Source organism: Coregonus lavaretus (genome assembly GCF_964263955.1).
Source record: "Coregonus lavaretus genome assembly, chromosome: 38".
NCBI lineage: Eukaryota > Metazoa > Chordata > Actinopteri > Salmoniformes > Salmonidae > Coregonus > Coregonus lavaretus.
In genome coordinates, this window is record NC_140025.1 from 18,530,927 (window position 1) to 18,548,705 (window position 17,779).

Consider the following 17,779-nt stretch of genomic DNA (forward strand, 5'->3'; position numbering starts at 1 on the left):
CCACAAGACTCACACGACCGTCCACCTAAAGGAAGGGTGTGGAGAGAGGAAGGCTCAGTTGGGGAAAACTGAGGCAGAAGTACAGCAATTTATCCAGGGGCGACTGAAGAAGGTTAAAAAGATCAAACTCTCAGTAGATCTCATCAAGAGAGATGCAGAGAGGGATATAGCAGAGAGCGTGCAGGTCTTCACTGCTCTGGTACGATCCATTGAGAAAAGCCAGGCTGAGCTCATTGAGGAGGTTGAGGAGAATCAGAAAGCAGTAGAGAGGCAATAAGCTTAAATTGCAATTATGTAAGGAATTGGCAACTCGTTCTCACTCTGAGAAATAAGGGAGGCCACTTGATTTCAACATCTAAACAAAGTATAACAGTTAGTATAATAGTCTTTGGCTAAAATGTTGCTAGTGGTACTTGGTACCGCAATGCCGCGCACGACAAGCGGTACTTGGTACCACGCGACAAACTGAGCATGAATTTTCCAGAATCAATTTTCATTAATAGTCCTGTTTTAGTAGTGTCTGCTCTGCATGCAATTTGAGGAGTTGAGTTATAAAAAGGGTATCGTTAGAAAGATTAACTACTCCTCTAGTACAGTAAAATAATGTCTAAATGTCTTTCGGTGTCCTTATGACCGATTTTGTTGGACCAAACCTCAAATGCAAATAACGATTCATCTTTGCTAATGTGGGTGGCAGGGAAAGGGGCTTGGAGTTTGTGAGTAAATGGGAAGGTGCGCACAGCACAGAATGGAGCGAAGGAGACAAGACCAAAAAGACAATATGAGAACAAGCGGACATAAATGCTCATAAAAACGAGAAATGTTTGATGGGGTAAGACAGTTGAACCAAGCTTATGAGCCATTTATAAGTTGTATTACTTTGTATTAATTTAAAAGTCCCAAAATGGATATACCAATCGGCAACTTTAACTTTAATAGTCCTGCCTATAGCATTGCTTATTAATTCAGATCAGAGCAGTTCAGTGAGATAGGAGGTGATAGGAGGAGACTCACCGTGTTGAAGTTGGGGAAAAGTCCCACTGCTGATGTGGTGTCCACCGGGAAGGACATGAAGGACTTCATATCCAGAGTGGACTGCATCATAACAGGAGGGGTCCGCACCAACGCCGGGAGAGAGCTGCTATGGAAGGCACTTCCTACAGAGAGAGAGAGAGAGAGAGAGAGAGAGAGAGAGAGAGAGAGAGAGAGAGAGAGAGAGAGAGAGAGGAGGAAGAGAGGAGGAAGAGAGGAGGAAGAGAGAGAGGAGGAAGAGACAGAGACAGATGGGAGGAAGAGACAGAGACAGAGAGGGGAGGAAGAGACAGAGATAAATAAGCTAAATGTCTTCCAAACTCACAGGAAACCATGGTTCTATTTGCGGCAGCGCTTGCACACACATGTAATGAATTCCTACAGATGGCATGGTGAGGACGGAGGAAGAGGAGAGGGAGCGTGGATAGATATGCAGTGATGATGGGTGGGAGAGTAACAAGACACACACACACAGAACATGCCATCAGAATTTCCTTACGGCATCACTTTCTTTGCTCCACCACTGAGCTCATGGATCCCCACAAAGAAAATCATGCCATACAGTACGATGCACCAAGGGACCAGAATGCACCTGTGCTGAGGCAGCATGTTAATTCTGCATCCAGTGAACCATTGATACAATCTCACATCAATCCAGGCAACAACATACATGCTGAATCTCCAGAAAATAGTCCCACTCAAAATAACCCAACACATCATAATACAGTAACTTGCAAAAGTATTCATCCCCCTTGGCATTTTTCCTATTTTGTTGCATTAAAACCTGTAAATTAAATCGATTTTTATTTGGATTTCATGTAATAGACATACACAAAATAGTCCAAATTGGTGAAGTGAAATTAAAAAAATAACTTGTTTCAAGAAATTCTAAAAAATAAATAACGGAAAAGTGGTGCGTGCATATGTATTCACCCCCTTTGCCATGAAGCCCCTAAATAATATCTGGTGCAACCAATTACCTTCACAAGTCACATAATTAGTTAAATGAAGTCCACCTGTGTGCAATCTAAGTGTCACATGATCGCAGTATATATCTACCTGTTCTGAAAGGCCCCAGAGTCTGCAACACCACTAAGCAAGGGGCACCAACAAGCAAGCGGCACCATGAAGACCAAGGAGCTCTCCAAACAGGTCATGGACAAAGTTGTGGAGTACAGATCAGGGTTGGGTTATAAAAAAATATCAAAAACTTTGAACATCCCACAGAGCACCATTAAATCCATTATAAAAAAATTGAAAGAAGATGGCACCACAACAAACCTGCCAAGAGAGGGCCACCCACCAAAACTCACGGAGCAGGCAAGGAGGCCATTAATCAGAGAGGCAACAAAGAGACCAAAGATAACCCTGAAGGAGCTGCAAAGCTCCACAGCAGAGATTGGAGTATCTGTCCATAGGACCACTTTAAGCCGTACACTCCACAGAGCTGGGCTTTACGGAAGAGTGGCCAGAAAAAAGCCATTGTTTAAAGAAAAAAATAAGCAAACACATTTGGTGTTCGCCAAAAGGCATGTGGGAGACTCCCCAAACATATGGAAGAAGGTACTCTGTTCAGATTAGACTAAAACGCTATGTCTGTCGCAAACCCAACACCTCTCATCACCCCGAGAACACCATCCAGCTGAAAAACATTCCCACAGCATAATGCTGCCACCACCATGCTTCACTGTGGGGATGTTTTTCAGCGGCAGGGACTGGGAAACTGGTCAGAATTGAAGGAATGATAGATGCCGCTAAATACAGGGAAATTCTTGAGGGAAACCTGTTTCAGTCTTCCAGAGATTTGAGACTGGGACAGAGGTTCACTTTCCAGCAGGACAATGACCCTAAGCATACTGCTAAAGCAACACTCGAGTGGTTTAAGGGGAAACATTTAAATGTCTTGGAATGGCCTAGTCAAAGCCCAGACCTCAATCCAATTGAGAATCTGTGGTATAACTTAAAGATTGCTGAACACCAGCGGAACCCATCCAACTTGAAGGAGCTGGAGCAGTTTTGCCTTGAAGAATGGGCAAAAATCCCAGTGGCTAGATGTGCCAAGCTTATAGAGACATACCCCAAGAGACTTGCAGCTGTAATTGCTGCAAAAGGTGGTTCTACAAAGTATTGATTTTGGGTGGGTGAATAGTTATGCACGCTCAAGTTTTCTGTTTTATTGTCTTATTTGTTGTTTGTTTCACCATAAAAAATATTTAGCATCTTCAAAGTGGTAGGCATGTTGTGTAAATCAAATTATACAAACCCCCCCAAAATCTATTTTAATTCCAGGTTGTAAGGCAACAAAATAGGAAAAATGCCAAGGGGAGTGAATACTTTCGCTAGCATAGTACATATCCAAAGCGACGTACAGTCATGCTTGAATACATTTTTAGATTGGCTGGCCCCAGCGACCCCAGCGTTGCATCTATATACAGGCTATAGATAATCAGTCTAATACACTCTGAAATGTAACTTGCAATCTCTTATAACAACGTGGTTAATAGCTCTTGACTTAGATATCACATAATCCATTATTCATGATGTGTAAGCAGACAGAATTCTATGAAAGCGTATAACAGCTGAAACCCAATTGAAAAGCAGACAACAATAAATCAATAACAAGTTTGCAATTTCGGCAGCTATACGTCACATCACAACAGGACGAATACATCACAGCAGGAAAACGTTTCATAAAACGTGTCTAACTTCAATGTGTCTAACTTCATTTTTAAGATCTTGTCAGACAAAAACACACACTTTGGCATGCGGCTTTGGAGGAATGGAGGATCCTCCGAGGCAACTTAAAGAAAGGTCACATGGGCTCCTGAGTGGCGCAGTGGTCTAAGGCACTGCATCGCAGTGCAAACTGTGCCACTAGAGATCCTGGTTCGAATCCAGGCTCTGTCGCAGCCGGCCGCGACCGGGAGACTCATGGGCAACGCACAATTGGCCCAGCGTTGTCCAGGGTAGGGGAGGGAATGGCCGGCAGGGATGTAGCTCAGTTGATAGAGCATGGCGTTTGCAACACCAGGGTTGTGGGTTCGATTCCCACGGGGGGCCAGTATAAAAAAATATGTATTCAGTAACTGTAAGTCGCTCTGGATAAGAGCGTCTGCTAAATGACTAAAATGTAAATGTAAAGGTCAAATGTTTTATTTTACCTTTATTTAAGCAGGGAGTCACCATTGAGACCAGGGTCTCTTTCGCAAGGGAGCCCTGCATATACAATTTCATAAGAAAAAATCAATATCAAATACAATATAAAACAAGTAAAACACACATTTTCAAGAAAACAATTACATTCCTCAATAAGAAGGTTCCCAATCAATATTTTAAATTGCCCGAGCGGCACCAGAACATCCAATTGTTATGTATTTTGTAGTTGGTTCCAGCAATGAGGTGCTTTAAAACTAAAAGCAGATTTACCTCGTTCGGTGGAGACCCGAGGAACCTCAAGACTTAACCAACCTCATGGTATCTCATGTTTTAATATTTTAACAGCAAAGTTAGGTCAGTAGATCTTTGTAAACAATAATTAAGTGATCTACAGGACTTTAATGAGGACCAGCCAACCTTTTGGGTAAGTCGCTGAGACATCTAACATTTTCCAGTTGCCTTTCCCGTTGAATTGGATGAAAAGCATGCCGTGTCAGTTAAGGGAACCAATAACTCATGCACATCTGCATGGTATAAGGTCAACGTACAGAGCGGTAATTGAAAACATGGAGCAGGCAAACTGACAGAGCTTAATCCAGAGCTTCAGGCCTCAATTAGATCCTCTTTCCTATGGTCATACCAAACTCCCGATGCAATGGATCTTCCCTCTCATTATCTCTTTCGATTAAATATTAATTTGACAATGTAAGGTACAAAAGCTATTGGTGCCTGAGGGTGGCCTTGTAGTTAAAGCATGTATACGATTCCCCCGCCTGCGAGGGTACGAATCCCAGCAACTACATGCCCTACACTGCATCTCCCTTCTCTCTATCTCCCCTGTATCTGTCAATAAACAATAAAATATGGAAGGACAATGTAGGGCCTATAGTTGCTGGGATTTGTACCCTCGCAGGCGGGGGAATCGTATACATGCTTTAACTACTAGGCCACCCTCAGGCACCAATAGCTTTTGTACCTTACATGTTGATTATTCATGAGAGAGATGATGCTAAAATATGAATATAAGGAATAGCACAGCACACCAGTAGCAGATTTACACTGGTAATTTTAGTGATGCTATAATCAGAAAGAGACGTATGCTAACAGTCTCTTTGAACTCTCATCAATATACAAAGCAGTGATCGCAGCTCCACAGCCAGACTGGAGAAAGACAAAAACAACCGGCACACTCTGTTCTGACTAACATCAAAGCTATTTTAAATCTGAAATGGTCACTAAGGGAACACAATGATGATTAAAAGAAATGTTGAGCAAATTACAATTCCAAAACAACATAATATAACGGCAGCAAGCAAGCACGCATGCGAGCAAGCCAGCAACAAGCCAGAAGGCACACATGAACGCACACAGGCACACACACAGAGTTACTGTATCTCTCTCTGAGGAAGCCATCTCCGACAATATAGCCTTACATTTAAAAAGAAAGCTCTGAGAAATTCTTACTATTATTGAAGCCTGTATGTTTCCAAAAATCTTTAGTGCACATTTTGTTATAGGACCTTTTTTTCTTCAAATAAACCAACCTCGAACCTGAAGTACTTCAGGGAGCTAACATTTTGTTGTGTTACAGCCTGAATTTAAAAAGGATTTAATTGAGCTTTTGTGTCACTGGCCTACACACAATACACAATAACGTCAAAGTGGAATTATGTTTTTGAAATGTTTACAAATCAATTAAAAATGAAAAGCTGAAATGTTTTGAGTCAATAAGTATTCAACCCCTTTGTTATGGCAAGCCTAAATAAGTTCAGGAGTAAACATTTGCTTAACAAATCACATATGTTGCATGGTCCGTGTGCAATAATAGCGTTTAACATGATGTTTGAATGACTATCTCATCTCTGTAACCCACACATACAGTGCAGTCAGAAAGTATTCAGACCCCTTAACATTTTCAACATTTTGTTACGTTACAACTTTATTCTAAAATTGATTAAATTGTTTTTTCCCTCATCAATCTACACACAATTACCAATAATGACAGAGCAAAAACAGGTTTTAGAAATTTCTGCAAATGTATTACGAATAAAATACTGAAATATCACATTTACCAAAGTATTCAGACCGTTTACTGTTGAAACACAAGTGTCAGTGATTACAGCCTCAAGTCTTCTTGGGTATGACGCTACAAGCTTCGCACACCTGTATTAGGAGAGTTTCTCCCATTCTTCTCTGCAGATCCTATCAAGCTCTGTCAGGTTGGATGGGGAGCGTCGCTGCAGAGCTATTTTCAGGTTTGTCCAGCGATGTTCGATCGGGTTCAAGTCCGGGCTCTGGCTGGGCCACTCAAGGATGTTCAGAGACTTGTCTCAAAGCCACTCCTGTGTTTTCTTGGCTGTGTGCTTAGGGTCATTGTCCTGTTGGAAGGTGAACCTTCATCCCAGTCTGAGGTCCTGAGTGCTCTGGAGCAGGTTTTCATCAAGGATCTCTCTATACTTTGCTCCATTCATCTTTCCCTCTATCCTGACTAGTCTCCCAGTCCCTGCCGCTGAAAAACATCCCCACAGCATGATGCTGCTACCACCATGCTTCACCATAGTGATGGTGCCAGGTTTCCTCCAGACGTGACGCTTGGCATTCAGGCCAAAGAGTTAAATCTTGGTTTCATCAGACCAGAGAATTTTGTTTCTCATGGTCAGAGTCATTTAGGTGTGTATTGGTAAACTCCAAGCGAGCTGTTATGTGCCTTTTACTGAGGAGTGGCTTCAGTCTGGCCACTCTACCATAAAGGCCTGATTGGTTGAGTGCTGCAGCGATGGTTGTCCTTCTGGAAGGTTCTCCAATCTCCGCAGAGGAACTCTGGAGCTCTGTCAGAGTGACCATTGGGTTCTTGTTCACCTCCCTGACCAAGGCCCTTCTCCCCCGATTGCTCAGTTTAGCCTGACGGCCAGCTCTAGGAAGAGTCTTGGTGGTTCCAAACTTCTTCCATTTTAAAATGATGGGGACCGTCAATGCTGCAGACATTTTTTGGTAACCTTCCCCAGATCTGTGCCTCGACACAATCCTGTCTCGGAGATCTATGGACAATTCCTTCAACCTCATAGCTTCGTTTTTGCTCAGACATGCACTGTCATCTGTGTGACCTTATATAGACAAGTGTGTGCCTTTCCAAATTATGTCCAAGCAATTGAATTTACCACAGGTGAACACCAATCAAATTGTAGAAACATCTCAATGATGATCAATGGAAACAGGATGCACCTGAGCTCAATTTCGAGTCTCATACTTATGTAAATAAGTTTTTTCAGTTTTTTGTTTTTAATACATTTGCAATAATTTCTAAAAACCTGTTTCTGCTTTGTCATTATGGGGCATTGTGTGTAGATTTATGGGGATAATTTTTTTTGTAATCCATTTTAGAAAAAGCCTGTAACGTAACAAAATGTGGAAAAATTCAAGGGGTCTGAATACTTTCCGAAGGCACTGTACAGTTATCTGTAAGGTCCCTCAGTCGAGCAGTGAATTTCAATTTCAACCACAAAGACCAGAGAGGTTTTCCAATACCTCGCAAAGAAGGACACGTATTGATAGATGGGTAAAATAAAATAAAAGCCGACATTGATTATCCCTTTGAGCATGGTGAAATTATTAATAACATTTTGGATGGTGTATAAATACACCCAGTCACTACAAAGATACAGGCGTCCTTCCTAACTCAGTTGCGGGAGAGGAAGGAAACCGCTCAGGGATTTCATCATGAGGCTAATGGTGATTTTAAAACAGTTACAGAGTTTAATGGCTGTGATAGGAGAAAACTGAGGATGGATCAACAACATAGTTACTCCACAATACTAACATAAATGACAGAGTGAAAAGAAGGAAGCCTGTACAGAATAATAATATTCCAAAACATGCATCCTGTTTGCAATAAGGCACTAAAGTAAAACTACAAATAATGTGGCAATGAAACTAACTTTATGTCCTGAATACAAAGCGTTATGTCTGAGTCAAATCCAGCACGTCACTGATTACCACAAGCAAAGTGGAGGCTGCATCATGTTATGGGTATGCTTGTCATTGGCAAGGACTAGGGAGTTTTTTACAATAAAAATAAACGGAATAGAGCTAAGCACAGGCAAAATCCTACTAGCTTAGCCACACAAGCCCTCTATGCCAAACCACTATACTTAATCGTGTATAGTCCAACAGCTGACTGGTGGATAATGCTGCAGTATACTACATGACTGATATATAGTAATACAATAAAAAAAGTAGTTCAGTCTAATTTCAGACCACTTTGGGAGAGTTTCCCTTAAATTGCTGGCAAAGAGCAGATTAGTCATTGCCAAGAGCTTTGACATTTTCGCTCCAGATTGCATGGTTTGATCCTGCTGTTCCAAGGGTAGCCTTTGGTCTCCTCTATCCCCTGACCCAGATCAGCGTTCCAAATGGCACCTTATTACCGATATAGTGCACTACTTTTGACCAGGGTCAAAATTAGTGCACTATAAAGGAAATAGGGTGCCATTTGGGACAAAGCCCAGAGCTCCTCCCTGATTGGACGCGACGACAGTTAATACAGGAGACCACAGCATGAAATAGCTCTATTCCAAAAAGGCAAAACGCAGTAACTACAATTTGGGTCAGAATTTTGTTAAGACTGAAATCTGGCTTTGTAGTATCTGTTTTATCTTGTGAATACAGTAAGTATCCTGGTTAAATTATGTTCCGTTTCAGAAAAAAAAGAAATTTGCAGTAACTACAAAATCAAGTAAAAACCAAGGCAAACAGCAGTAAATGAAGTTACTGCACTTTGGCTTTGTTCCACTGTGTTTTCACTGCAGTTACCCACTCTGCCATACAAAGGCCAAGAGCAGTAACTACGCAAACAGTAAAACTGAGAAAAATGGCTTTAAAGTTAATTTGCTGTCCAGCCAAATATGTTGTAGTTAGATAAGTGATAATGCACTGAGGTATTATCTTATTATGAAGTAATTTTTTATGCATATCAACCATGACCACTGATTTGACCTATAAATTATGATACAAAGTCAAACAGAAATGAAAAATGTATGCACTCACTAACTGTAAGTCGCGCTGGATAAGAGCGTCTGCTAAATGAAAAAAATGAAAAACAAAAAACAGAAGCAAGTTGAATAAACACATTTAGATTGTAGATACTGCACAAACACAAATATTTTTTTAAAGTATCAACTTTCTGTGTGATGAAAGAGTCCTTACACTATGGCGAAAAAATGCTTGAGGGTTACTACAATACAACATTCAAAACATGAAAACATAACTACATAAAACCATTAAATACAGTTGGAATGTAGTTAGAACTCTCAAACGGTTCCCATCAAACAGAAAAACAACAAGAAAGTTAGATAAACACATTTAGATTGTAGATACTGCACTTTGCATTTGCATTACCTTTGCCTTTGAATTGTTCTGAGTGTACAAAACATACTAATCCTAAACTTCCTAATAAACTTCCTAATATTTGTCAGGGCATGGACTCTACAAGGTTGACTTCAATGCTTCCCACAGTTGTGTCAGTTGTGCTGGATGTCCTTTGGGTGGTGGACCATTCTTGATACACACAGGAAACTGTTGAGCGTGAAAAACCCAGCAGCGTTGCAGTTCTTGATACACTCAAACCGGTGCACATGGCACCTACTACCATACCCCGTTCAAAGGCACTTAAATATTTTGTCTTGCCCATTCAAAAATCTTTAAAGCCATTTTTCTCAGTTTCACTGTTAACGGTAATGTGAAGAACAACATGAACTGCACCAAAGTCAGATTAGGATATAACGTTAGGCAAACGAGACAGTGCCCAAGTTCTAAAATTCTCAGATAGAATGCCCTCCTTTTATTTCGTCACACTCACAACCATAAACAATTTTCTGTAATTAGCTCGCCATTAACTGTTAAATAATGATCTTGTTGTGAGTTTATTTTCCTGTAATAATTAATACAAAAAGTTAAGAAGTTGACAGCTATATGTTATGGTCATTATTTGAACTGGCTAGCCAGCTAACTTAACGTTAGCTAGCTAGCTAACAAGCTAGAAACGTATACTCCCTCTTCAGTATCTAGGTCACCAGGCTGCTCTTTATTACGCACACCTGTCACCATTGTTACGCGCACCAGCGTCTCATCAGACTCACCTGGGCTCCATCACCTCCCTGATTACCTTCCCTATATCTGTCACTCCCTTTGGTTCTTTCCTCAGGTGTTATTGACTCTATTTCTGTTATGGTTTCATGTCTGTGCATTGTTCATGTTTCTTGTTTTGTGTTCTGTTTATTAATTAAATATTCACTCCCTGTACTTGCTTCCCGACTCTGTAACATATACGTTACAGAAACAAACCAAAACATTGTTTAGAAAGTTGCTTTTAGTTGCCTGGTTTGTTAGCTTGACTTATACAAAATTCATTTTTAAACAAATGGGTTTATTTGTGTTAAAATACACCAGTTATGCTATTTTGGACTACCAGGCTGCTGGTGTCATGCAGCCTGTCGTTTTTATGTTTATACTTTTTCATAACGACAAGTTTGATGTCGAACGACAATAGAATGTTAATGACAATAGACGTAGTATAAACCAGACTTTTGTTTAGTACACTACCGTACTCACTATGTATAGCACATGGCCTCACATGTGAATCCTTAAAGTGATGGGTGGGACTAAGGCTTAAGAGGGTGTGAACGATGCAGAATGGGTGTCGACAAAGAAGAGCTCTCCATTAGGTGTACCAAAACATTCAAGGGCCATTTTCTCAAAAGTGGGGTTACAAGATTATCAACTTTCAAAGCAGAAATATTTTCCAATTATTCCTCAAATGTAGTGTATTATATACCCTTTTCTAACTCTGAGTCTCTACTTTTATACACCATATCAAATTTTGCTACATAAGACCGAATTGAGTCGTTCAGTCACATTTTATCTCATACAATATGGAAGTCTGTTTGTGCCATTATGCCAACTCCTTGTCACTCATTGTCATGACAAAAAGCATGGTTTGACAATGGCAGCAATGGAGTTGACAAGAGCATAATCAAATCTGGGACCAGGCTAGTGGGAACCTAAAAAATACAAGAATTGTAAATGCAGGTCAGTTGGCTGTTTAGAGGTGGCAATTATTTATTATTTTATTTTTAGTCATTTAGCAGACGCTCTTATCCAGAGCGACTTACATGAGCAATTAGGGTTAAGTGCCTTGCTCAAGGGCACATCGACAGATTTTTCACCTACAATGTTGTGAGCTTTGCCAAAGAGCTAGTGCGTCATCTATTAGAATTAAGTCCTGAGCTCTGTTAAAAAGACAAACAGCCACCACATGGCCATTACCTCATCCTTCCCCCAACTATTGGCAGAGACTGGTTAAGTGCAGTAAAATTGTTCCAATTAGAAGGACATAACCTCAAGTCTTAAATTGCTTAAGAGAAAGCTAACAGGGAGAAAAATCAAAGGTCTAATTATTGTCTTTAGCGACCTACTGGAACTACACACCACACAACAGGACAACGACCCTAAGCACACAGCCAAGACAACTCAGGAGTGGCTTCTGAATGTCTCTGAATGTCCTTGAGTGGCCCAGCTAGAGCTCGGACTTGAACCCGATGGAACCTCTCTGGAGAGACCTGAAAATAGCTGTGGAGCAACGCTCCCCATCCAATCTGACAGAGCTTGAGAGGATCTGTAGAGAGGAATGGGAGAAACTCCCCAAATACAGGTGTTCCAAGCTTGTAGCGTCATACCCAAGAAGACTTGAGGCTGCAATCACTGCCAAAGGCGCTTTAACAAAGTACTGAGTAAATGGTCTGAACACTTATGTAAATGTGATATTTCAGTTTTTTTATTTTGATAAATTAGAAAACATTTCTAAAAACCTGTTTTTGCTTTGTCATTATGGGGTATTGTGTGTAGATTGATGAGGGGGGAAAAACAATTTAATCAATTTTAGAATAAGGCTGTAACCTAACAAAATGTGGAAAAAGTCAAGGGGTCTGAATACTTTACTTCCATTCATTTTTTCAACTGGTACCGGGGGACCTTCAAACGAGTCTTGTGAGGCCTGTGGGCGTCCTAGAGCAAAACACTATAGACAGAAGTTGGCAGATCAGCTGTACCGACTTCAGACGAGTCCCAGGACGATTGTGGGGGTTGTAGAGCAAAACGTGTTTGTGAGAGTCTCATCTTTCCATAGAGGGGTCATAATAGTTTGTAGGCCAAACCGTTTGGATGCTACAGATGATTTTGTGAGAATACCTATTTTTGGGATGCCTCATGGTCTGACAAACACCGCTCTAGCTGTCACCTTTCACCGCAGATGTGGAGGTGTGACATAGGTGGATGCGGTGGATTGAGACAATGCAAAAAAACTGATATCTCTAGCTTAAACGGACAGATTTTTATGGGGATTTGTTTATTATGCTAATTAGATTTCCGCTGGGAATGGACATTGACCTTAGGGGGTTTTAAAGGTCCTAAATGATGACACCATTGCCCTTGATTCTAAGCAATGTTGTGCTGCTATTTTTATTGACTTGGCCAAAGCTTTTGATACGGTACACCATTCCATTCTTGTGGGTCGGCTAAGGAGTAAGAGTGCAGTGTATAAAGTCAGAACATCTGCTGTCTCAGCCACTGCCTGTCACCAAGGGAGTACCCCAATGCTCGATCCTAGGCCTCACGCTCATCTCAATTTACATCAGCAACATAGCTCAGGCAGTAGGAAGCTCTCTCATTCATTTATATGCAGATGATACAGTCTTATACTCAGCTGGCCCCTCCCCGGATTCTGTGTTAAACACTCTTCAACAAAGCTTTCTTAGTGTCCAACAAGCTTTCTCTGCCCTTAACCTCGTTCTGAACACCTCCAAAACAAAGGTATATTGGTTTGGTAAGAAGAATACCCTCTCCCCACTACCTCTGAGGGTTTAAAGCTTGAGGTAGTCACCTCATACAAGTACTTGGGAGTATGGCTAGATGGTACACTGTCCTTCTCTCAGTACATATCCAAGCTGCAGGCTAGGGTTATATCTAAACTTGGTTTCCTCTATCGTAATCGCTCCTCTTTCACCCCAGCTGCCAAACTAATCCTGATTCAGATGACCATCCTACCCATGCTGGATTATGGACACATCATTTATAGATCGGCAGGTAAGGGTGTTCTCGGGCGGCTAGATGCTCTTTACCATTCAACCATCAGATTTGACTTCAATGCTCCTTACAGGACACATCACTGCACTCTATACTCCTCTGTAAACTGGCAGTCTCTGTATACCCGACGCAAGACCCACTGGTTGATTCTTATTTTTAAAACCCTCTTATGCCTCACTCCCTCCTATCTGAGATACCTACTGAAACCCTCATCCTCCACATACAACACCCAGTCACATTCTGTTAAAGGTCCCCAAAGCACACACATCCCTGGTTCGCTACTCTTTTCAGATCGCTGCAGCTAGCGACTGGAACAAACAGCAAAAAACACTCAAACTGGACAGTTTTATCTCCATCTCAACATTCAAAGACTCAATCATGGACACTCTTATTGACACTTGTGGCTGCTTCACGTGATCTATTGATGTCTCTACCTTTTTTCCCTTCATGCTGTTTCTGTGCCTAACAATGTTTGTACCATGTTTTTACGGCTACCATGTTGCCCCCGTCCCCGCAGGAAGCATTTTGCCTCTTGGTAGGCCATCATTGTAAATACAAATGTGTTCTTAACTGACTTGCCTAGTTAAATAAAGGTTAAATAAAATAAAATGAATAAAAATGCACATCATTCCCTTCTATTAGAACCACCTGATGCAGGCTGGGTGAAATTAAATTAGGGCTTGTCACAAGCTTGGTTCCGCATGCCAGGGAGGACTGATTGAATTACAGAGGCAGATGACCTGGTGGGAGCAGAGGCTAATAAGTAGAGACCTGCCAGTCATAAGGTTTGAATTTGGCTTTGGATGATTGAGTTGGTCGGGGCAGGGTTGGGTTAGGTCACTAAACAGAAAATATGCCCCACTTCACATGCAGGTAAACCACTGCAGACACCGACCCAGGCACATATGTAGCTAAACGCTAACCCGTCTCCATTTCAGCAGTCAATCACACTATTAGTCTCACATTCACAGAGTGTATCTCAGATTTCTTGTGAAATCGTTATGAAAAATGTATGCACTCACTAACTGTAAATCGCTCTGGATAAGAACGTCTGCTAAATGACTAAAATGTAAATGTACAAATGTTATTCTGGATGAAAAAACAAGGCAATGTATGCCCTTCAAAAGTCCCCTCAACAGGGAAAAAACAGGAGACAAAACAAAAAACATTTGTACGACTCACACTGTAAATCTTTTTTTAATTTTTTAATTTAAACTTTTATTTAAATGGAATGCTGCATATAGTAGCATACACAATAAGATCGATCAAATGAAATTGCCTTCCATTGAATTCTCTTCACTATTTTGAGACCACATATTACCAGAAGGAATCAACAAAATGCCGAAGATGCACTTCTCATAAGCTGTCATGAAACACAATGTAAAGATATAAAGCACAATGCCATAGCCTACCATTGCATTAATTGAATGCACTAAGCTAACCCTAACCAAATGTTAAATTCTGAACAAAAGGGTTTGACAAAGAAAACAAATGGTCAAGCTCATGTTCACAGCCATCAATGAATTCCCATCACAAAACATCACCCTCGCTGTGAAAAAAAAATACTTTAATAAACAGATTTTAATAGGGGCATGTTCTTGTTGTCTCAGCTTTAAGGTTTCCATGGAAACAAAGAAGAGGAACTTCCCTTAATTTTCTCCTGACAGTGGAACTGGCATGCGCACACACACACGCACACACACACACACACACACACACACACACACACACACACACACACACACACACTCCCCCTGATCTTTGGACATGTCCTAGATAGTTTGTTGCAGAATTTCAAAACACCATGATCAATAGCCTTAACTTTATAATATTGTATCTACAGCCTGAAGTTGAAGACACAGTCTACAAGCCTTTTTCCGTTGGTCAAGTTGTTCTTAAACTCTACAAAAACATGCAAGCCCAAACTTAATCCCTTTCCTGCCAAGCGTGTCATCCCAAGCTGACTACAGTGCTATGACTTCATCAAACACGGAGTAGAAATTCATATTTCCCAGCATGCTGGATGCAAACAGTACATTGCATACAGTGTATGGAAATTGTGGCACTCAGGGGTATTATTGCTAGTATAGCCTTTCAAGTACTGTATGATAGAACTGTTTGGCCATAATGACCATCATTATGTTTGGAGGAAAAAGGGGGGTTGCTTGCAAGCCGAAGAACACCATCCCAACCGTGAAGCACAGAGGTGGTAGCATCATGCTGTGGGGGTGCTTTACTGCAGGAGGGACTGGTGCACTTCACAAAATAGATGGCATCATGAGGAAGGAACATTTTGTGGATATATTGAAGCAACATCTCAAGACATCAGTCAGGAAGTTAAAGCTTGGTCGCAAATTGGTCTTCCAAATGAACAATGACCCCAAGCATGCTTCCAAAGTTGTGGCAAAATGGCTTAAGGACAACAAAGTCAAGGTATTGGAGTGGCCATCACAAAGCTCTGACCTCAATCCTATAGAAAATGTGTGGGCAGAACTGAAAAAGCGTGTGCGAGCAAGGAGGCCTACAAACCTGACTCAGTTACACCAGCTCTGTCAGGAGGAATGGGCCAAAATTCACCCAACTTATTGTGGGAAGCTTGTGGAAGGCTACCCGAAATGTTTGGCCCAAGTTAAACAATTTAAAGTCAATGCTCCCAAATACTAATTGAGTGTATGTAAACTTCTGACCCACTGGGAATGTGATAAAAAAAATTAAAGCTGAAATAAATCATTCTCTCTACTATTATTCTGACATTTCACATTCTTAAAATAAAGTGGTGATCCTAACTGACCTAAGACAGGGAATTTTTACTAGAATTAAATGTCAAGAATTGTGAAAAACTGAGTTCAAATGTATTTGGCTAAGGTGTATGTAAACTTCCAACTTCAACTGTAATGCCTTGAGCTCAAAACTATACAACTGCAGTTGAACATGCTGGCATTTCTACCTTAGCTAAACCAAGTCGTGTCTGAAAGGAGCAACTGTTAGCCCTCCGGACCATTTGCCAGACGGGCCGAGTGGTCCCAGCAGTGCTCTGTCTCAGGGTCAGTCTGGTACAGACCCCTTTGGTGTTCTCCTGGGCCCTATGAGGACACACACACACAAACACATGCTCACAGAGGCACACACTCCCACTCATTGGTATGCATACATGTGCAGAGACACACACACACACACACGCAAGCACGCACGCATACTCGCAAACACAACACAACCACGGACACACGCGCACACAAGCGCACACACATACACAGGCCACTGTTAGCAGTGGAAACAGGTCTACTGGGACAGCAGTGGAGGATGTTACTCCAGCTATTCAATATCGGCGCGAACGCCATTTCATCAAGTTTCCTAGGGACAGTTCAGTCATTCAGTCAGGGTGATATTTCAGATGTTTGCTCCTACATTCAGAGTGGCGGATTGTTATCATTCAATTTAAGTTGACAGGAAGACATGAGTTTCCACAATAACAACAGATGTGCACTCCTCTGTGGCATTGTCAGCGTGAGGTGAATTTCTCAGCTTGTTAACAAATGTGCCATCTTCAAAGGATTTGAAGCGGAAGTAGGATCATCATCAATGTTCTTTCAAACACCTTCACAATTCACTTTATAAATATATTGTTCAACATCCTCTGTTCTGCTGGCTGTTCACTTAAGGAACACTGTCACTGTAAGATACAGTAGGAGCACAGCGCATATTTCAAAAGACGGGAATGCAACAACAACTATGTATTGTATTATGTAATGGCAAACAGAGGATAGCACAGCTATTGTCTTCAAACATATCCTGGTTGGACTACATAAGACATTTCCATATTTCAAAAACATATTCAAAATTAGATCAAACAAATAATAGATTCCAAACAATTCTACAGACACAGGAGTGTTCTGATAACAACACAAACTGCCTACACCATGTGAACAGAGCACGCCTTCACCACACATTGTATGCTCCCATCAAATCAAACGGAATCCAATTGTCCAACTCACCTAAAAGCATGCTTGCACTGTGTAGTGTGCCCGTGAATACGCCTGAGTACATCCATGCAACTCCCCTCCTGGTCCGCTTTGACATTCTGCTGTCACTGCTGGCTCTACTGTGAGGACAGGGGAACACGCGCTGGGGGCGGGGTGGGGGGAGGAGATGGCTGGTGCCAGGGGGAGGGGAGGGGAGGGGAGGGGAGGGGAGGGGAGGGGAGGGGAGGGGAGGACTGCTGTGCTAACTGCCAGACTCACCCAGACAATAAAGCAGCTGTCAGTGGAGCAGCAGCCACAGCGGAGGTAGAAGGTAAACTGTAAGATGTAGGAGGTAATAGGTAGGAACAGTTACTGTAGGAGGTAGGAAGTAAGACATAGGAGGTATGTAGGTAAGAGTTACAGTAGGAGGTAAGAGGTAGGAGCAGGCACTGCATAAGGTACAAGGTAAGATATAAGAGGTAATAGTGAAGGACTGT

General features: G+C 41.6%; 1 protein-coding gene across 1 annotated transcript in view; it reads right to left on the minus strand.

Annotated features, from left to right (window-relative positions):
• LOC311112037 (zinc finger protein 385B-like) overlaps window positions 1-17,398 on the minus strand; it is a 72,685-nt gene extending 55,287 nt beyond the window's left edge. The window contains exons 1-2 of the mRNA XM_084155006.1: window positions 17,316-17,398; window positions 1,015-1,157 (exon numbers count right to left, since the gene is read on the minus strand). Of these exons, the coding sequence (XP_084011132.1) occupies window positions 1,015-1,157; window positions 17,316-17,367 (195 nt within the window). The 5' untranslated portion in view covers window positions 17,368-17,398. The remainder of the gene's footprint in view (window positions 1-1,014; window positions 1,158-17,315) is intronic.
• Window positions 17,399-17,779: the final 381 nt, after the last annotated feature.